The 22,280-nt window shown below is 42.0% G+C and overlaps 1 protein-coding gene and 1 pseudogene across 1 annotated transcript; one reads left to right on the forward strand and one right to left on the reverse strand.

The window, feature by feature from the left end:
- Positions 1 to 210: 210 nt before the first annotated feature.
- Positions 211 to 2,419, reverse strand: LOC139022636 (aerolysin-like protein; annotated as a pseudogene).
- An 8,396-nt stretch (positions 2,420 to 10,815) lies between these two features.
- LOC112074649 (aerolysin-like protein) lies at positions 10,816 to 12,898 on the forward strand. The gene is made up of 4 exons (XM_024141772.1): positions 10,816 to 10,905; positions 11,188 to 11,205; positions 11,574 to 12,074; positions 12,395 to 12,898. Exons 3-4 carry the CDS (start codon positions 11,592 to 11,594, stop codon positions 12,842 to 12,844), a joined length of 933 nt encoding a protein of 310 aa, XP_023997540.1. The 5' UTR covers positions 10,816 to 10,905; positions 11,188 to 11,205; positions 11,574 to 11,591; the 3' UTR covers positions 12,845 to 12,898.
- Positions 12,899 to 22,280: the final 9,382 nt, after the last annotated feature.

Below are 22,280 nucleotides of genomic sequence, written 5' to 3' on the forward strand. Positions count from 1 at the left end.
TGTTTCACACCAGAGAGAGACTGCTATGGGATATGGCATCAGGAGCGCAACATTGTTTAGAGGACAGAGAGTCTTCACATGATTGAACATTGAAGTGTAAATAGTTACCCTTGTTATTTTTTCATTTTTAAAAAATATTCTTTTTTTTTTCTTGAATTTTTCAAATATATATTTTTGGGGGTATGTTAGAATAATTGTTTTGTATTTTGTATATAGTTATTTGTATCATTGTACCAATTCGGCCACTTGGGTACATTTGGGAAACTTGTGAGGGACACCTGGTTGACTTCATGCTCAATGGCATGTACCTCACTCATTCCTGAAGGTATCCATCTGAAACTTTGGTCAAATACTGTTGCCTACTTATGTTCTGATTTGAAATGATCCCCAGTATCATAACTGAATGTTTGGTCTTTCTTGTTGATTTTTAAAGATGCAACAACAGTAAAAGAACAAAAAACATCTGTTGATTTCCTTATATTTTCTTCTACCAGATCTATTGTGTTATATTCTCCTACATTCAATTCACAAACTTCAGAATGTTTCCTTTCAAATGATACCAAGAATATGCATATCCTTCCTTCTAGGCCTGAGCTACAAGCAGTTAGATTAGGGTATGTTTTCAGGCGGAAATTGAGAAAATTGGGGGGCTATCCCAATTTTACTGACCAAGGCCAATTAAACATAAGGCATGACTGTCCTAGAAATGAGATGCCTGATGAATGTCAACCCCCATATTGGATTACATGTTTTAAAGTGGACAGCCCCCTTAATGTTAGAGCATAGGTAGAGTATTCCTGAGCCTTCTACACACACCTGGGGTTTGAAGAGGGACAGGGTGGGATACTCCATGTCAGTCATTACGGACGACTTGATGAAGAGGAAGCCCATGCAGTCGACGTCCGAGCCAGACCTGCCCTGCAGCCCCAGGCAGATTCCGGACCCCACATCTATGGTGTACTCAGTCTTCAGTGGCCAGCTGGTCATTTTTTCAAAGAACTGACGGCTCTGACTCGTCACGAACTTGATGGCACCCAGACGTGTGCCGGCGCCGTTACCCCACAGAGACAGCTTGGTGATGCGCTCGCCGAGGTTGAACTCAAACTCATTGAACGTGTTCGCATCTCCAAAAGTCGCTACTTTCCCGTCGGTCAGCTCCGCCCGCACAGCTTTCACCTGCGAGCCTCCCACCGCCACTCCGATCTCCGAGTGGCACCGTTGTTCATGCCGTGGAATTCAAAGGAAGTGCCTCCTCCACCACCGATCAAATGCAGTGTGGTTGCCATGTGTGCACGTCACCTGAAATACAAATTTGTACAGATCAATTTAAGAAACCTCCAACTCAAAGGAACTGATTCAGACATTCAAAGCCACAGAGTCTCTCCTACTCCCAGAACCTCCCCACTCTACCTCCTGCTGTTTCTTCCTGATCAACACCACGGAGTCCCTCTCCTACTCCCAGCACCTCCCCACTCTACCTCCTGCTGTTTCTTCCTGATCAACTTGGTGACTTATATGTAATGAAACATTGTTGTTTAAGTGAGCACGTCTCTATGCACTTCTAAAATTAATTCTGATGTTGCTATAATTATAATAAGAATCATGATGAATGTTACAGATTCCACTTCAGAATGAGAGTTGGTTATGATGCTGGAACTCACCTTTCCAAACAAAGTTGCCGCTTTGAAATCTGAAAGAATAAAGATGGCATTTTATTAATTAATATATAACAATATTCATTAACACAGGCTACAGTATTCACAGGTATGCATTAATATATTGTGACACTGTCTAATATAGAACAGGGTCTGTCAACCTTTTAAAGTACCTGTCCAATTAAAACTAACCATCAGATTTAGTCAAGTAACACCTCAAACAAACTTTACCTCGATTTCAAATGGTTTCAGAAAGGTAAAGTATTTTCTTTTACCGGCATGTGATGATACTGTAGTGTGCAAGCAATGCAACAGCTGCATCATTGGTAGTGTAGTCATGATTTGTATTGCCCTATTCTTGAACCATGTCCTTTAAGACCCTAAATATGAATATCTATGATCACAAGGTTGCGCCTGCTCTTCTCCAGATTGACTGGTAGAAAGTGTAGACAGACGCCCATAAACGCTTTAGACTCTAGACATGTTAGAGCTGCAGTGCAGTTCACCTTTACCTGCAGTTTAAACATTTAGAATCTGTCATTTCAGTATGAAATACTAGTTGTGTTAGTCAAATCAAGATGAAAAGGAAAGCTTAGTATAAAGCACTAGACTCAACAGTCTACTATATAGGAACAACTAAACATCATACTGTCATACCACATCTGCATATCTGAGTCAAATTAATCCCTGTGATAATATAGTATAAATACAACATGAACATGCAACAAGAAATATGAATAGCTAAAGAAACCTGTGTTTAGTCACTGACCTGAACACATGTTACACAGGATCAGCAGCTAGCTAGAGAAACCTGTGTTTAGTCACTCACCTGAACACCTTACACAGGATCAGCAGAGCAGGCCAACGTCCACCATGTGAAAACACTTATGCAGGCCTTAGTTTCAAAGATGGATATGGATTCTCTAATTTAAGAAAGCTTCCATGTTAAAGATGCAATAGGTAAGACTTAACAATTTGGTGAAATTGTCATTACACACTGTAAACTATCAGTTGTTCTGAGAGAAGATTCAGCTTCTATGACTACCGTGATGGAACTATATCAACTTCATTATTTGGGATTTATTAACAGTTATGTCTGCAGGCAGAAGGCACAGAAAGCAAACAAGAGTGTGAGAGTTGAGTCCCTCCCCTCCTGTTCAGCTGCTGCAGGGTCTATTGCTGCACACAGAGGAGCAGAAGTTGGAGCCAGATAAGCATCCGTTTGTTGAGAACATGCCTGTTAATGCATTCACTTTACATTATGGATATTAAAGTTGGTAAAGTAACTGATCAAAGACAGTTTTTTGCAGAGATGGCACCAGTCACCTACGTTGAAAAATCGGCAACTTTCCAGCTAACTTTTTGCACTATTGCTAGCAAGTCTGCTTTCTCCAGACTGGCCTGCTGCAGCTTTAACAGAGCAAAATGGCTGGCATGAAGAACTTCCTGTCTCAGTTCACCTTTCCCTTCAGTTTAGTTATTATGAACCTGACATTTCAGTACCCAATGCTAGATGTGTCAATCAGTGCATTTGTTACGCACACCTCTTGGAGGGGGGGAAACGCAACACGCTGCTACACGCAACTCCCCTTGGAGTGAAAAAGGTATGGGATTGCAGGTTCGGGCAAGTTTGGGGAAGGTTTGGGGAAAAGGGTCTGGACAGAACCAAAGCAAAGAAAGTAAAAGTTAAAGCCCCCTCTCCTACCTAGTACCAACTGGCGCACTAACCAAAATACAGGGGATGGTCCGCCTAGGTCTTACCTAGTGTGCATAGACATAGTACATACTACGGGTATATGCATGCCCGCAGTTCTCTTGCCAAAGCACTCCCAAGGTGCCTTCCCCCTCCCCCCTGGCAGCAAAAACAGAATAATTACTAACGTAAAGTGAACAATTTCAATGATCAAAAACAGTCCTTTTGACATACACATACGTCTGCAGGACCAGCTACAAAATACTTTACAATATACAGGCCAACAACAAGACATACCAAGAAGCTCTCCCTGAGCAACACAGGACATCAAAGCAGCTCTCTCTTCCTAACAAAGGAACACTGGCTTATAAAGCTGCAGAAGGAGTTTGTAATTGCCGACAGCTGTATCCCCTAACGAGAGGGCGGGATCAGAGCGCCAATCTGCACTGGGCTGACCAATCAGCTGCTTGGGGGAATCCAGGAAGCCATTTCCTGAAATATACATATACACAAACCCACAACACAGAGACTGGGGAACGTAACACGCCCAACCCAAAACCTGCAAACTCCCAGTTTGCAACAACAAAAACCAAAACGCATCCCCAGTTACTAAACCCGTGAGAGCATCGGCAACCACATTCGCCAAACCCTTCACATATTGAATCTGTACATTGTATCCTTGTACAATCAGAGCCCACCACGTAAGGTGGCGGTTCTGATTGTACATTTGCTTCAAAAACACCAAAGGATTATGGTCCGTGAAGACCAGTACAGGCAAGGCACTGGAGCCCACATATACCTAGCCCACATATACCTAGCAATAAAGCTTGTTCAATGGTGGAGTACCTTGACTGACACGAGTTGAACTTACGGGAGAAGAAACTGACGGGCCGATCCACTCCCTCTTCATCTTCCTGCAAGAGAACCGCACCCACCCCCACTACACTAGCGTCTACCTCCAACTTAAAAGGGTTGTCAAAGCTGGGGGCGGCAAGCACTGGGGCACTATAAAGTAGTGCTTTGGCGGACTCAAAAGCATAGTTACATTCCTGGGACCACTTAAATGGTACTTTGGGACTGAGCAGAGATGTAAGGGGAGCTCCTACTGTTGAAAAATTCTTACAGAACGTACTATAGTACCCTACCATCCCCAGGAATCTGCACAACTGGTGGCGAGTTGTGGGAGCAGGAAAAGCAACAATTGCTTCCACTTTGCAAGTTACAAGGGCGCACTTGACCTCGTCGCACCTGTTTCCCTAAGTAATTCACAGTATCCTTCCCAAACTCACTTGGCCAAATTGAGGGTTAAAGACCTATTACCATTCAAACAACTGTTTCTGTCAAACATGTCTCCCAACCTCATCAACTACTTGGGCCCTACTGCCCAAGTTGGTTTGCCGACCTCGAAGCTCCGAGAGCTTGCAAGCACCGCTTTTGAAGCATCAAAAGCAAGCCGGGCTAAGAGCCCGGACACCTCGACTTTCGAGCTTAGGCGTGAACCATCACTCCAATTAGAAGGTGTGGCATCAGGGACAGGTGCGGTAAAAGATGACTCACAAAGGGGGTGGCTACCAAGTAACCACCACACCGATAACCACCACAGTAACAATAGCTATGATGAACGTCCCCAACCTAACAGGTCCCGTAGAGATCAACCTAGCCGATATGCCCCTGCGCCTAACCCTCACAAAGGGTCAGGACACAAGGGTAACAAGCGTAACAAGGGCAACAAAGTGTTCAACAATGATCTAAACGCTAACCGAAACGATATAGAAGCTCTGATAAGAGCTGTACTGCATCAGAAGAAATTTGACAAAGAGGAGAAGGATAAGTCATCATGACTAGGCGTATAATTGTTGGAGACCGAGAATGGTGATTCTAGGCAAGAACCACAGAGGTTTCTGTAAGACTGAACCTGGCGCCCGGATACCGGATGGAAGGCACCACTGCATTCTTCCAACCCTCTCCACAACTATTCGACTTGGGGCTAACTATCAATGGCAACCCGCTGTTGCCATTGAGGGAAGACAGCCAAAGGAGGAATTCTCTTTGGGGGTGACCAGTGAAATTTACCTGCTGAAGCGCGTGCTACGGGTGGGTGCTGCTATGGTGACCAGTGAGCTGAGATAAGGCGGGGCTTTACCTAGCAAAGACTTATAGATGACCTGGAGCCAGTGGGTTTGGCGACGAATATGAAGCGAGGGCCAGCCAACGAGAGCATACAGATCGCAGTGGTGGGTAGTATGCGGGTGTCACGTTCTGACCTTAGTTCCTTTTTTATGTCTTTATTTTAGTTGGTCAGGGTGTGAGTTGGGGTGGACATTCTATGTTGTTTTTCTATGTTTTGTTCTGTTGTTATATTTCTATGTGTTTGGCCTAGTATGGTTCTCAGTCAGAGGCAGGTGTCAGTCGTTGTCTCTGATTGGGAGCCATATTTAGGAAGCCTGTTTTCTATTGTGTTTTGTGGGTGGTTGTTTCCTGTTTCAGTGTTTGCACCATACGGGACTGTTTCGGTTGTTTGTTCGTGTTTTGTTATTTTTGTTCTGTGTTCATTTTGATTTATTAAAATGAACCAGGTTTTCCTCTAGGATTTTGCCTGTGCTTATAGCTGTATTCCGTTTATTTTCTATCCTAAAAAACTCCCTAGTCCTTGCCGAAGTATACACATAACATGATGCAACCACCACTATGATTGAAAATAGGAAGAGGGATATCAGTGATGTGTTGTGTTGGATTTGACCCAAACATAACACTTTGTATTCAGGACAAAACGTTAATTTCTTTGCCACATTTTTTGCAGTATCACTTTAGTGACTTGTTGCAAACATGATGTATGTTTTGGAATATTAGTATTCTGTACAGGCTTCCTTCTTTTCACTCTGTCATTTATTTTGGTTTTGTTTTAGTAACTACAATGTTGTTGATCCATCCTCAGTTTTCTCATATCACAACCATTAAACTCTGTAACTGTTATAAAGTCACCATTAGCCTCATGGTGAAATCCCTGAGCAGTTTCCTTGCTCTCCGGAATCTGAGTTAGGAAGGACACCTGTATCTTTGTAGTGACTGTGTGTATTGATACACCATCCAAAGCCTAATTAATAACTTCACCATGCTCAAAGGGATATTCAGCGCCTGCTTTATTTTTTTATTGTTTACACATCTACCAATCAGGGTCCTTCTTTGAGAGGCATTAGAATACCTCCCTGGTCATTATGGTTGAATCTGTGCTTGAAATTCACTACTCCCCAAATACAGGTGTGCCAGGTTTTTGGCATCATACTCAAGAAGACTCGAGGCTGTAATCGCTTCCAAAGGTGCTTCAACAAAGTACTGAGTAAAGGGTCTGTAAATGTGATGTTTCATTTTTACATTTTTAATACATTCGGGTTAGGGTTACATTTCTAAAAACCTGTTTTTACTTCGTCATTATGGTGTTGTGTGTAGATTGATGAGGGGGGAAAAACAATTTAATCCATTTTAAAATAAGGCTTTAACGTAACAAAATGTGGTTAAAAGTGAAGGGGTCTGAATACTTTATGAATTCCCTGTATATAGTGTATGTACAACACTGCTAAGACTATCAGGTGCCTCACGGAGAATGTCATCTATCGGTGTGTTGTTGTTGTTAGGACTCAGACACGAAGGACACAGCACACCAAGAATTGGTCTAGGAGTCATATTGGGATATTGTTTCAGTCTCTCATGGTTTTTTCTCACTCACAGTGTTCTCAGTGTTCTCAGAGTTCACAGTGTTCTCAGAGTTCTCAGCGTTCTCAGTGTTCAGTGTTCTCAGAGTTCTCAGAGTTCTCAGTGTTCAGTGTTCTCAGTGTTCTCAGTGTTCTCAGTGTTCTCAGTCTTTCTCAGCAGTCTCAGCTGTTCAGTGTTCTCAGTGTTCACAGTGTTTCTCAGTGCTCTCAGAGTTCTCAGTTCTCAGAGTTCTCAGTGTTCTCAGACTTATCAGTGTTCTCAGAGTTCTCAGTGCTCAGTGTTCTCAGTGTTCAGTGTTCTCAGTGTTCTCAGTGTTCACAGTGTTCTCAGTGTTCTCCAGTGTTCTCAGTGCTCTCAGAGTTCTCAGTGTTCTCAAGTGTTCTCAGTGTTCACAGTGTTTCTCAGTGTTCTCAGTGTTCTCATGTTCTCAGTGTTCTCAGTGTTCACAGTGTTCTCAGTGCTCTCAGAGTTCTCAGTGTTCTCAGAGTTCTCAGTGCTCAGTGTTCTCAGTGTTCAGTGTTCTCAGTGCTCTCAGCAGTTCTCAGTGGTTCTCAGTGTTCTCAGTGTTCTCAGTGTTCTCCAGTGCTTCTCAGAGTTCATCAGTGTTCTTCAGCAGTTATCAGTGTTCTCAGAGTTCTCAGTGCTCATGTTCTCAGTGTTCAGTGTTCTCAGTGCTCTCTCAGAGTTCTCAGTGTTCTCAGTGTTCTCAGTGTTCTCAGGGTTCTCAGTGCTCTCAAGTTCTCAGTGTTCACAGTGGTTCTCAGTGCTCAGGTCTCAGAGTTATCAGTTTCACAGTGTTCTCAGTGTTCTCAGTGTTCTCAGTGCTCTCAGAGTTCTCAGTGTTCTCAGTGTTCTCAGTGTTCTCAGTGCTCTCAGTGCTCTCAGTGTTCACAGTGTTCTCAGTGTTCTCAGAGTTATCAGTGTTCTTACAGTTCTCAGAGTTTTGAGAGCTCTCAGTGTTCAAACTGTTGTCAGTCTTGTCAATGTTCTAAGTGTTGTCAACGTTCTCCGCGTTCTCAAAGTTCTCAGGACTGACTACTTATATACTGGCAATTTCAGGCCTACATGGAAATATCTGTTTATACTTCAATCTACATGGGGCAACAATTTCAAACTGGTTGCATCACCACTTGGTTTGGCAACTGCTCGGCATCCGGCTGCAAGGAAGCTACAGAGGGTAGTGCGTATGGCCCAGTACATCTCTGAGGCCGAGATTCCTGCCATCCAGGACCTATATACTAGGCTGTGTCAAAGGAAGGCCCCAAAAATTGTCAAAGACGCCAGCCACCCAAAACATAGACTGTTCTCTCTGCTTCCACATGGAACGCTGTACCGAAGCGTGAGGTCTGGGACTAAAAGGCTCCTTAACAGCTTTTAACCCCAAGCCATAAGACTGCTGAACCGTTTATACAATGGCTAGAAGGAATATTTGCACTGACAACCTTACTTTATTTGTATTTATTCTTATTTTTTACACTGACTCTCTAGTACAGGCTAGATGTACACTCAGTGAACTCTAAACACACAATCACACGCACGACTGTACTCACACACACACACACACGCACGCACGCACGCACGCACGCACGCACGCACGCACGCACGCACGCACGCACGCACGCACACACACATACATTCCTTCACACTCTTCACATACACTGTTGGTACTCGCTGTTATCTATGAATAATCACTTTACCCCTACCTACCTCCAGTTAACTGATAATAAATCATGTTTCATTTAATACGGACTTCAGGTGACCCTGGTGTTTAATTTCCACCACACACAGTTGTCATGATTAGTACAATAAAATGTGTTAATCAGGTTGAAAGAAATGCCACTGGTACAATTCACTGCTATGTCTTCAGTATAAGACATTTTCCACCACATGGACGCACCTTGCCTATGGAATAGCTTGTAGACTAAACTTAAACTTGAGACTCTTGTCCCCCTTGCCCATTTTAAATATTTATTGGAGAATTGTTATTTTTGTATTGCTTGTAACTGTTTCATGTAATGCAAGTTCTTGTGCTGTTAGGGGAATAGCCTGCGTGTAAATGTAATCTGTTGATGTATTTTTTTGTAATATCTGTGATTGTTTTGTTTGTCTTGTTTAGTTTTTTAATAATTGTACCTAAACTGTATGTGTAAACATGTATACGCAGGGCCCAGCTGTAAAAGAGACCTTGGTCTCAGTCTGTGTTCCTTGTTGAAGTAAAGGTATAATAATAATACACTAATAGGATGTTTTGATGAACAAAACTACAGTCTTAGAAAAATGGATTCCAAAACGGTTATCCGACTCGCCACATAGGAGAACCATTTTTGGTTCCAAGTAGAACCCTTTGTGGTCGCAGATAGAACTCTTTTGGGTTACTTGTAGAACTCTCTGTGTAAAGGGTTCTACATGGAACTCAAAAGGGTTCTAATTGGAACCAAAAGTGTTCTACCTGGATCCAAAAAGGGTTCTTCAAAGGGTTCTCCTATAGTGACAGCTAAAGAACCATTTTAGGTTCTAGATATAACCTTTCTTTCTAAGAGTGTATAGTATGAGTAGAGAAAGGTGTTGTTGCATATTAGTGAACGTGTTTAGGGTAGTGACTGGAAACCACCGATATGCTCTCTGGCTCAAAGAGCAAGAAGAGGAAGTGGTGCCACGAGTAGTTGAAACTGTTGATACATATTTGTCATGATTAGCACAATACAATGTCTTAATCAGGGTCAAAGGAGTTGTGTCAATTTCAATAGAAAACTACAGACGAATATCATTGTATGGACGTGGGAGGAGTTTTGCTGCTTTATGAAAGAGTGCTTCTCCACTCCAGAGACACGTATCCACTGTTGCGTCTTTGGTGTTAAACAATTGAACTTCACTCTGAGTCTTGACTCTTAAACAGGTTTATTGCATATTGAATCAGACATATCAGTTTACTTCAATTACTATCTTCTATAGCCATCCTTAACACTGAGGCCTGCATATCGTTGTATGTAATTACGCAATGTCCCTAAATAACTAATCTTGATATATGAGGAAATATTTGAGAGCTACATTTTTATTTTGACCTAATAATGAACAAAACATATATATATATATATATATTTTGCTTCCTATATTCTGAAACGGTTGCTTAATCAGTTATAAAGTCTAGCTGAACAAGCATGGTATGGGTTTGTTGTTCCCCAAGATGGAATTGGGGAGGGGACTACGGATCTGTCTCTGTCCGTATGTTTGCTTGTAAGTTAGTAAAACAAGATATCTCAGACAGCACTGGTAAGATTTTGACAAAGCTTGGGTGAATGATTCGTCTTGCCATAGAGATCCAACATTTACAAAATTACACTGATTGCTCCAAGGTGGGAGTTATGGTAATTAACTGCAATTTGTTAGTAACACAGAATAAGTCAATTGGCCCAGGAGGCGGTGCATCATTCGTGGGGGACGACATGTTTACTGTGGCCTTGTTTTCACATGGTTGACTTTAGCCTCCTATTGTTCTGTTTTGAATTCAAAAGTATGATGTTAGTATGACGTTTAATGTGAGGTGAGTAGACTGTTGAGTGTAGTGCTTTACATCAAGCTGTCTCTTCATCTTGAATACTGTTACGTTCCCCAGTTTTTTAGTTGTGGGTTTGTGTATATGTATATTTCAGGAAATGGCTTCCTGGATTCCCCCAAGCAGCTGATTGGTCAGCCCCAGTGCAGATTGGAGCTCTGATCCCGCCCTCTCGTTAGGGGATACAGCTGTCGGCAATTACAAACTCCTTCTGCAGCTTTATAAGCCAGTGTTCCTTTGTTAGGCAGAGAGAGCTTCTTTGATGTCCTGTGTTGCTCAGGGAGAGCTTCTTGGTATGTCTTGTATTTTGTAGCTGGTCCTGCAGACGTATGTCAAAAGGACTGTTTTTGATCATTGAAATTGTTCACTTTACTTTATTATTCAGTCATGTTTTAGGTGTTACTTGACTAAATCTGAGGGTTAGTTTTTTAATTGGACATGTACTTTAAAAGTTTGACAGACCCTCTATATTAGACGGTGTCATAATATATTAATGCATACCTGTGAATACTCTAGCCTGTGTTAATGAATATTGTTATATATTAATTAATAAAATGCCATCTTTATTCTTTCAGATATTTCAAAGCGGTAAGGTGAGTTCCAGCATCATAACCAACTCTCATTCTGAAGTGGAATCTGTAACATTCATATTCATCATGATTCTTTGTAATTATAGTATCATCAGAATTAATTTTAGAAGTGCATAGAGATGTGCTCACTTTCACAACAATGTTTCATTACATATAAGTCACCAAGTTGACCAGGAATAAACAGCAGGAAGTAGAGTGGGAAGGTGCTGGGAGTAGGAGAGGGACTCCATGGTGTTGATCAGGAAGAAACAGCAGGAGGTAGAGTGGGGAGGTTCTGGTAGTAGGAGAGGGACTCCATGGCTTTGAATGTCTGAATCAGTTCCTTTGAGTTGGAGGTTTCTTAAATTGATCTGTACAAATTTGTATTTCAGGTTACGTGACGTGCACACATGGCAACCACACTGCATTTGATCGGTGGTGGAGGAGGCACTTCCTTTGAATTCCACGGCATGGACAACGGTGCCACCCTCAAGAAGATCGGAGTGGCGGTGGGGGGCTCGCAGGTGAAAGCTGTGCGGGCGGAGCTAACCGACGGGAAAGTAGCGACTTTTGGAGATGCTAACACTTTCAATGAGTTTGAGTTCAACCTCGGCGAGCGCATCACCAAGCTGGCTCTGTGGGGTAACGGCGCCGGCACACGTCTGGGTGCCATCAAGTTCATGACGAGTCAGAACCGGCAGTTCTTTGAAAAAATGACCAGCTGGSMACTGAAGACTGAGTACACCATAGATGTGGGGTCCGGAATCTGCCTGGGGCTGCAGGGCAGGTCTGGCTCSGACATCGACTGCATGGGCTTCCTCTTCATCAAAACCATCAAGTCGTCCGTGCTGACCGACATGGAGTATCCCACCCTGTCCCTCTTCAAACCCCAGGTGTGTGTAGACAGCTCAGGAATACTCTACCGATGCTCTAACATTAAGGGGGCTGTCCACTTTAAAACATGTAATCCAATATGGGGGTCGACATTCATCAGGCATCTCATTTCTAGGACAGTCATGCCTTATGTTTAATTGGCCTTGGTCAGTAAAATAGCCCCAAAACCTTTTTTTAAATGTTTTTTACCTTTACTCATACGCATCAGTCCACGATAGCAAGCACACACCTGTTATTAATGTTGGCTTTCTAAAAATCTATATCCATTATTAAATTGTCTTTGTCTTGTTTGAACAACTTGTATCTTTGTTGATTTTAGGTGACCCCAGAAAATGTGACATCCGTTTCTCACCAGAACGACACCWCCTCGGTTCTAGAAAAGTCCATTACATACAGCAAGACCCTGACCAAGACTTCCTCCTGGTCCGTCAGCAACAAAATGGAGTCCACCTTGAATGTGTCGGTCAAAGCGGGGATCCCAGATCTGTTCGAGATGTCATCAGGGTTCAGCTTGACCGTAGGAGTGGAGGATTTCACCAGCCTGCACAAGACAGAGACCATAACAGAATCGGGTACCATCACCGTGAAGATCCCGCCAGGGAAGACCATGGATGTTGAGATCACAATGGGGAAAGCGAATATCGACCTCGACTACAGGGCCACAGTAAAAGTCACCTGCATGAATGGCAGTCAGCTGCTCTTCCCATCCAACGGCATCTACACTGGTGTGACTTACACTTCAGTGAGGATGTCCACAAAGGAGAGATGAGTCAAGTGTGTGACTTTATGAATAAAAAGTGCAGTGATAGAAATTGACACATTACTGATTCTTTGTGTGCCTTTTCTGTTATTAWKATCATCTTTGAGTGATTCTAATTGAACCCAGTTCTTTGTCTCAGAGGATATAACAATAGGTGGGTCTTTCCTACAATCCGGTGCCTTTTGTGTCCAATGACATGTTAAAACTTGTTTGGGAGAAGGGGGAAGCATTTTCACTTTTGGCTGAATTATTGAACAACATTAATTTAAAGATGTTTATGGTTAGACCCCCATTTACCATAAACACGATGTTATGTAACTTGATTTCATAAAAAATTTGTCTTGTGTGTTTGCCATATCTCCTGTATAGTTTCGACTTCCATCGGACATTAAAATTTGCAAATATTGGAATTAACATTACATTGAGTTCTCTTTAACAAATTCTTTATGATTAACACATGCAGGCACTCAAACACACGCACGTTCACGTTACACACACCACATCTAACAGACTYATATAATGAACAATTTAAATATTTCACCCTAACCCAAAAGACGTGTAAATATTGGACTATACATTGTGTAGAATCCAAGCATCATCTCAGCTGCATATCAGTTACAACTAACAGCATTTTTGTTGAAATTCTAGGAACTATGGGGCAGCAGTTAGCCTGCGTTGGGCCATTAACCGAAAGGTTACTAGATCAAATCCCAGAGATGACAATGTATAAATCTGGTCTCTACCTGAACAAGGCAGTTAACCCACTGTTCCTAGGCCGTCATTGTCGATAACAATTTGTTCTTAACTGATTTGCCTAGTTAAATGAAGGTCAAATTTTTTTAAACGATTTGGAACTATCCAAATAAAGTGAAACAAGTTGAGCATCTACAGACTCAACTGATGAGCATGTTCAGTGCATTTACTAACACAAACTCTGTAGTTATTCAGTGGGACTATCTAAATTATTATTTAATTTAACCTTTAACTAGGCAAGTCAGTTAAGAAAAATATTCTTATTTACAATGACGGCCTACCAAAGCGCGTCCTGCGGGGATGGGGGCTGGGATTACAAATATAAATTATATTAAAATATAGAACAAAATAGACACTACGAAGCAGCCACAACTGTCAGTAAGAGTGTCCATGATTGAGTCTTTGAAGAGATTGAGATAAATAACATGAAAGACTTTAAATTAATATTCATTAATCACTAAACATGCAAATCCTGGAATTAATTAAATAACCTTTTGATGCTGGAGCACCTGGGGGAAAAATACTGAACAATAATATAAATCACCATGTAAAGTGTTGGTCCCACTGCATCACCTGGGGGAAAACACTGAACAATAATATAAATCACATGGTATAAGTGTTGGTCCCACTGCAGCACCTGGGGGAAACACTGAACAATAATATAAATCACATGTAAAGTGTTGGTCCCACTGCACCTGGGGGAAACACTGAACAATAATATAAATCACCATGTAAAGTGTTGGTCCCACTGCAGCACCTGGGGGAATACACTGAACAATATAAAATAACCATGTAAAGTGTTGGTCCCACTGCATTGGGGGAATACACTGAACAATAATATAAATCACCATGTAAAGTGTTGGTCCCACTGCAGCACCTGGGGGAATACACTGAACAATAATATAAATCACCATGTAAAGTGTTGGTCCCACTGCATTCACTGGGGGAATACACTGAACAATAATATAAATCACCATGTAAAGTGTTGGTCCCACTGCACACCTGGGGGAATACACTGAACAATAATATAAATCACCATGTAAAGTGTTGGTCCCACTGCATCACCTGGGGAATACACTGAACAATAAATAAAATCACCATGTAAAGTGTTGGTCCCACTGCATCACCTGGGGGAATACACTGAACAATAAATAAATCACCATGTAAAGTGTTGGTCCACTGCAGCACCTGGGGGAATACACTTGAACAATAAAATAAATCACCATGTAAAGTGTTGGTCCCACTGCAGCACTGGGGAATACACTGAACAAATATAATCACCATGTAAATGTTGGTCCCACTGCAGCACCTGGGGAAATACACTGAACAATAAATAAATCACCATGTAAAGTGTTGGTCCCACTGCAGCACCTGGGGAATACACTGAACAATAATATATATCACCATGTAAAGTGTTGGTCCCACTGCAGCACCTGGGGGAATACACTGAACAATAATATAAATCACCATGTAAATGTTGGTCCCACTGCATCACCTGGGGAATACACTGAACAATAATATATAATACCATGTAAAGTGTTGGTCCCACTGCACACCTGGGGGAATACACTGAACAATAATATATATCACCATGTAAGTGTTGGTCCCACTGCATCACTGGGGGAATACACTGAACAATAATATATCACCATGTAAAGTGTTGGTCCCACTGCACACCTGGGGAATACACTGAACAATAATATATATCCCATGTAAGTGTTGGTCCCACTGCACACCTGGGGGAATACACTGAACAATAATATATAATCACATGTAAAGTGTTGGTCCCACTGCAGCACCTGGGGAATACACTGAACAATAATATATATCACCATGTAAAGTGTTGGTCCCACTGCAGCACCTGGGGGAATACACTGAACAATAATATAATATCACCATGTAAAGTGTTGGTCCCACTGCAGCACCTGGGGAATACACTGAACAATAATATAAATCACCATGTAAAGTGTTGGTCCCACTGCAGCACCTGGGGGAATACACTGAACAATATATATACATCACTATGTAAAGTGTTGGTCCCACTGCACGCACCTGGGGAATACACTGAACAATAAATATATATCACCATGTAAAGTGTTGGTCCACTGCATCACCTGGGGGAATACACTGAACAATAATATAAATCACCATGTAAAGTGTTGGTCCCACTGCAGCACTGGGGGAATACACTGACAATAATATAATCACCATGTAAAGTGTTGGTCCCACTGCAGCACCTGGGGGAATACACTGAACAATATATATAATCACCATGTAAAGTGTTGGTCCCACTGCAGCACCTGGGGGAATACACTGAACATAATATAAATCACCATGTTAGTGTTGGTCCGACTGCAGCACTCGGGGGAAATACACTGAACAATAATATAAAATCACCATGTAAGTGTTGGTCCCATGTTTAATGACCTGAAATAAAACATCCCAAAAAGTATTTCTCTCAAATGTCGCTGTTATGCATTTTCCCTTTACCAAGATAATCCCTCCACCTGACAGGTGTGGCATATCAAGAAGCTGATTAAACAGCATGATCATTACACAGGTGAACCTTGTGCTGGGAATATAATATCCACTCTAAAATGTGCAGAATACAATGCCACAAGACATATGAAGTTGAAGAAGAGTGCCATTGGCATGCTGAACACAGGAATATTACACGAGAGCTGTTGCCGGGGAATTTAAATAGTACAGCTCTGGCTTTAGAATCCTAGCTTCTCTGTCTTCAAGGAGGTGTGATTGTAAAAGATAAGGAACACAGAGGATGGTACCGCCCCTATTGCTGTTATCAGTAACAGAGACATTAGCTTCGCCCTSATCAACCTATACTCCTGTGATCAATCATGAAGAACCGATAGAGCAGATAGATGACAGGAGAGAGGGGGGGAAGATGGAGGAAGAGAACCAAGTGTTAATTCTTAAACATGATCACTTTGTAATAGTACTTTTAATCAACAAATGCATAAATGGAAAGAGTAGAGCTGTAAACAAAAGGTTTGCCACAAAACTAAACCAAATGAATCGGCATGCCTCATACATTTATTTTCCTTTTCACGGTTGAACAACAATAGAAAAAGCAGAGAACTTTGCTACAATGATCAAAGGTCTTCCCCTGTAAACAGTTTTAATCAGTGACTCACTGGACCTTGTTAACATTAGAGATCAGCTCTGTGACAACGATATTCAATGAAACATAGATGAAAGGAAAAGCATGAGTAAAATGTCATTTAAGTGCAGCTACATGAGGATATAACCTACATACAAATAGGCTACACATCATGTGGGCTACGAAAGACCTATGAAGTGAGACAGCACCATCTAGTGGTCATGTAGCTACATCCACTAAGTAGAAACACTATGAGTGAATAATTGTTGTGAAACCATAGCAACGACGCAACATATTCTAAATGAAAGGGTTCTTTGTTTAAGGTCAGCAGGGAGTACAGTACTATCATTTGACCTCTCTGAGGAAAAAGCACACAGATTAACAATTCTATGCAATAAGATTAATGTCCTGTCAAATTATTTCCGGTAGTTGAGTTGTCAATGTATGGAAAAATTGATTTGATCGGTACTGTGTAGGCGGCTAGGAATTATGTGAAATATAGCTCATTACCTTAACCCTCTTATAATGATTATCTATTGTCTCTATTGTCTCTACTCTACTGGCCGAAAGCCAGGAGTCTCTATTATAGGGGAACTTCAATGGATGAGAGGAGAGGACTGGTCATAAAATATACAACTGGAATCATTCCTTCTAATGGCCAGAGCCGTGCTAGTTCAGAGATAAAGGGTGTGTGTGTGAGAGAGAGATTGCTGGAGAGTCTGTATAAACCCCCAAAAACTGTGTCAGGACCCGGTGAGAGAAACAGTCACTAATAGTCGGCAGAACCCAGAAGATGAGGCAGACTCAGCAGTACTAGAGATGGTGGTTTAATAAAAGGACAAGATCTTCAGGCAAAGAATATAAATCCACCACGTCCAAAAATAAAGCCAAGAGGCACAAAATGGATATCCTCCAAAATACAAAGAAACTCCACAAAGTGGTAAAAACAGCAGGGAAAAACAAACCTCAAAAGACTACTCAAAAATACACAAGCACTAAACCAGAGAACCTCTGGAAAATGCAATAAGAGAAATATATGTTCACAACAAGGCTGGGGCTGGGTGCTAACATACAAACACTGAGCAAAGAACTGAGGAACACACAGGGTTTAAATACTAACAAGGGAACGACACACAGGTGCAAACAATAATTAGAGCAAGGAAAAAACAAAAGGTACAAAAAAGGTGCAATGGGGACATCTAGTGACCAAAACCTGAACAGTCCTGGCCAAAACCTGACAAACTGTACATCAAACCCTCTAGACCACAGCTTTTATGGCCATGGCCACTACACTTTGCAGAGTGGAAGTAGAGTTGTTTATGGTTTATGTAACAACACGCTGGATATGGTTGTTATTAACACTGAATTTAATGCCAAGCTGACTGTTTCCCCAACGTTTGGCACCTTGGAGGAATAACTGACATTTATTTCCTCAGTAATCATTTGAACTGTCTTGGTGAGAGGAAGTAGGGTGTTGATGAAGAAGGTTAAATAGTACAGCTCTGTCTTCAACGAAGGTGTGATTGTAAAAGATAAGGAACACAGAGGATGGTACCGCCCTTATTGCTATTATTAGTAACAGAGACATTAGCTACGCCCTGATCAACCTATACTCCTGTGATCAATCATGAAGAACAGATAGAGCAGATGGACGATAGGRGAGAGAGGGGGATGATGGAGGAAGAGAGAACCAAGAATGGGGGGGGGGTGATGAATGATAACGGTTTACGCACCCACACGGCTGTGGTCACGGCAGTGGCTGGCTGGGTCGTGTGTGGGTGGGTGAAGGCGTTGGCTGTTGGCAAACCCCAGGTCCGCCACAGCTCTACCACAGGGACCATCTTGTCTGTGCCAATAGATTTGCATGTGTCCCAAATGACACCCTATCACTTATTTAGTGCACTACTTTTGACCCATAAGAGAGAATGGGATGCCATTTGGGACACAGCCAAATCTATTGGCTCTGACAATAGAATAATGAAGGCAGTTCATACAATTTTAAAAACATTACGATACATTCACAGATTTCACAACACACTGGGTTCCCTCGGGCCCCTACTCCACCACTACCACATATCTACAGTACAATATCAATGTGTACGCGTGTGTTATCGTGTGTGTGTATGCATGTGTCTGTGCCTATGTTTGTGTTACATCACAAGCCCCCGCTGTTCCATAAGGTGTAGTCAGTTCCATGTAGTCATGGCTCTATGTAGTACTGTGCACCTCCCATAGTCTGTTCTGGACTTGGGGACTGTGAAGATACCCCTGGTGGCATGTCTTGTGGGGTATGCATGGGTATCCAAGCTGTGTGCCAGTAGTTTAAACAGACAGCTTGGTACCTTCATCTTGTCAACACCTCTTACAAAAACAAGTAATGAGGAAGTCAATCTCTCTTCCGCTTTGAGCCAGGAGAGATTGACATGCATGTCATTAATGTTAGCTCTCAGTGTATTTTTAAGGGCTAGCCGTTCTGCCCTGTTCTGAGACAACTGCAATTTTCCCAAGTCCCTCTTGGTGGCACCTGACCACAACACTGAACTGTAGTCCAGGTGATAGTGTTATTAAAAAGTCAGAGCAGCTCTTTATTACGGATCAATATCAATATCAATATATCAATATATCAAATACTGTTGTATCAATATGTTTTGACCATGACAGTTTACAATCCTGGGTTACTCCAAGCAGTTTAGTCTCCTCAACTAGCTCAATTTCCACATTATTCATTACGAGATGTAGTTGAGGTTTAGGGTTTAGTGAATGATTTGTCCCAAACCCAATGCTTTAGGTTTTAGAAATATTTAGAACTAACTAGAGAGAGCAAACTTAAATTCACACAGGACACCAGATAAGACATCTGGAGAAATACTCCAGATATAACAGACTGACCCTAGACAGGAAGGGTCGGGAGACACTGTGACCCCATCCGACGATACCCCCGGACAGGGCCAAACAGGCGGGATATAACCCCACCCACAAAGCACAGAAACGGTACACCTATTGAGTGTAGCTGCTGTTGTCTCTCTGGCAGCAATTATAGTCATCACCACTGGAGGGCACTAAGATATCACCCTTCTAAAGAATTCTGAGCATAATTTTCATAATACCACCTCATTGAGTGGCACGCAGTGGYCTAAGACACTGCATCTCAGTGCAAGAGGCGTCACTGCAGTACCTGGTTCAAATCCAGGCAGCATCACATCCGGCTGTGATTGGGATCCCATAGGGTGGCGCACAATTGGCACAGCGTCGTCCAGTTTTGGCCAGTTTTGGCCGTCATTGTAAATAAGAATCTGTTCTTAACTGACTTGATTGATAAAATTCAAATAGAAAAACAAATGTAATTGCACAGAGCGATAGGAGTAAACTATATTCCAATTGAGTCTGTGTTTAATTGCATGTGTAACAACATTTATTTACTACTTTTGTAAACATCCATTGACTGTAATACTCTGAGTGATAATGAAAGTTCCGCCATATGAATAAAAGTAATTTCCCTCCCTCTCTGGCTCCTACCTCTTACCTCAGACAGCTCTCTCTCTCTCTCTCTCTCTCTCTCTCCTCTCTCTCTCGTCTCTCTCTTCTCTCTCTCTCTCTCTCTCTCTCTCTCTCTCTCTCTCTTCTCTCTCTCTCTCTCACTCTCTCTCTCTCACTCTCTGTCTCTCTCCTCTTTTCTCTTCTCACTCACTCTTTCTTTCTCTTTCTCTCTCCTCTCTCTCTCTCAATTCAATTAATTCAATTCAAGGGGGCTTTATTGGCATGGGAAACATGTGTTACATTGCCAAAGCAAGTGAGGTAGATAATACACAAAAGTGAAATAAACAATACAAAGTTAACAGTAAACTTACACATACAGAAGTTTCAAACAAGAAAGACATTACAAATGTCATATTATATATATACAGTGTTTGTAACACATGTACAAATGGTTAAAGCACAAAAGTTAAAAATAAAAAGCATAAATATTGGGTTGTATTACAATGGTGTTTGTTCTTCACTGGTTGCCCTTTTCTTGTGGCAACAGGTCAAATCTTGCTGCTGTGATGGCCACTGTGGATTTCACCAGTAGATATGGAAGTTTAATCAAATTGGAATTTGTTTTCAAATCTTTTGTGATCTGTGTAATCTGAGGGAAATATGTTCTCTATATGGTCATACATTGGGCAGGAGTTAGGAAGTGCAGCTCAGTTTCCCCCTCATTTTGTGGCATGAGCACATAGCCTGTCTTCTCTGAGAGCCATGCTGCCTACGGCGGCCTTTTCTCAATAGCAAGGCTATGCTCACTGAGTCTGTACATAGTCAAAGCTTTCCTTAAGTTTGGGTCAGTCACAGTGGTCAGGTATTCTGCCACTGTGTACTCTCTGTTTAGGGCAATAGCATTCTAGTTTGCTCTGTTTTTTTTGTTAATTCTTCCAATGTGTCAAGTATTTATCTTTTTGTTTTCTCATGATTTGGTTGGGTCTAATTGTGCTGTTGTCCTGGGGCTCTGTGGGGTGTGTTTGTGTTCTGTGAACAGAGCCCTAGGACCAGCTTGCTTAGGGGACTCTTCTCAGGTTCATCTCTCTGTTAGGTGATGGCTTTTGTTATGGAAGGTTTGGAAATCGTTTCCTTTTAGGTGGTTGTAGAATTTAACGGCTCTTTTCTGGATTTTTGCTAATAGTGGTATGGCCTATTCTGCTCTGCATGCATTATTTGTGTTCTACGTTGTACACGGAGGATATTTTTGCGAAATTCTGCATGCAGAGTCTCAATTTGGTGTTTGTCCCATTTTGTGAAATCTTGGTTGGTGAGCGGTGACCCAGACTCACAACCATAAAGGGCAATGGGCTCTATGACTGATTCAAGTATTTTTAGCCAGATCCTAATTGGTATGTTGAAATTTATGTCTTTTTGATGGAATAGAATGCCCTTCTTGCCTTGTCTCTCAGATCGTTCACAGCTCTGTGGAAGCTACTGTGGTGCTTGATGTTTAGGCCGAGGTATGTATAGTTTTTTGTGTGCTCTAGGGCAACGGTGTCTAGATGGAATTTGTGGTCCTGCGCGACTGGACCTTTTTTGGAACACCATTATTTTGGTCTTACTGAGATTTACTGTCAGGGCCCAGGTCTGACAGAGAATCTGTGCAGAAGATCTAGGTGCTGTTGTAGGCCCTCCTGGTTGGTGACAGAAGCACCAGATCACAGCAAACAGTAGACATTTGACTTCGGAATTCTAGTAGGGTGAGACCGGTGCTGCAGACTGTTCTAGTGCCGCGCCAATTTCGTTGATATATATTGTTGAAAGAGGTGGGGCTTAGCTGCATCCCTGTCTCACCCCACGACCCTGTGAGAAGAAGATGTGTGTGTTTTTTGCCAATTTTAACCGCACACTGTGTTTGTGTACATGGATTTTATAATGTCGTATGTTTACCCCCAACCACCTTTCCATCAATTTGTATAGCAGACCTCATGCCAAATTGAGTCGAAGGCTTTTTTGAAATCAACAAAGCATGAGAAGACTTTGCCTTTGTTTTTGGTTTGTTTGGTTGTCAATTAGGGTGTGTAGGGTGAATACATGGTCTGTTGTACGGTA

Source organism: Salvelinus sp. IW2-2015, unplaced genomic scaffold (genome assembly GCF_002910315.2).
Source record: "Salvelinus sp. IW2-2015 unplaced genomic scaffold, ASM291031v2 Un_scaffold2737, whole genome shotgun sequence".
NCBI lineage: Eukaryota > Metazoa > Chordata > Actinopteri > Salmoniformes > Salmonidae > Salvelinus > Salvelinus sp. IW2-2015.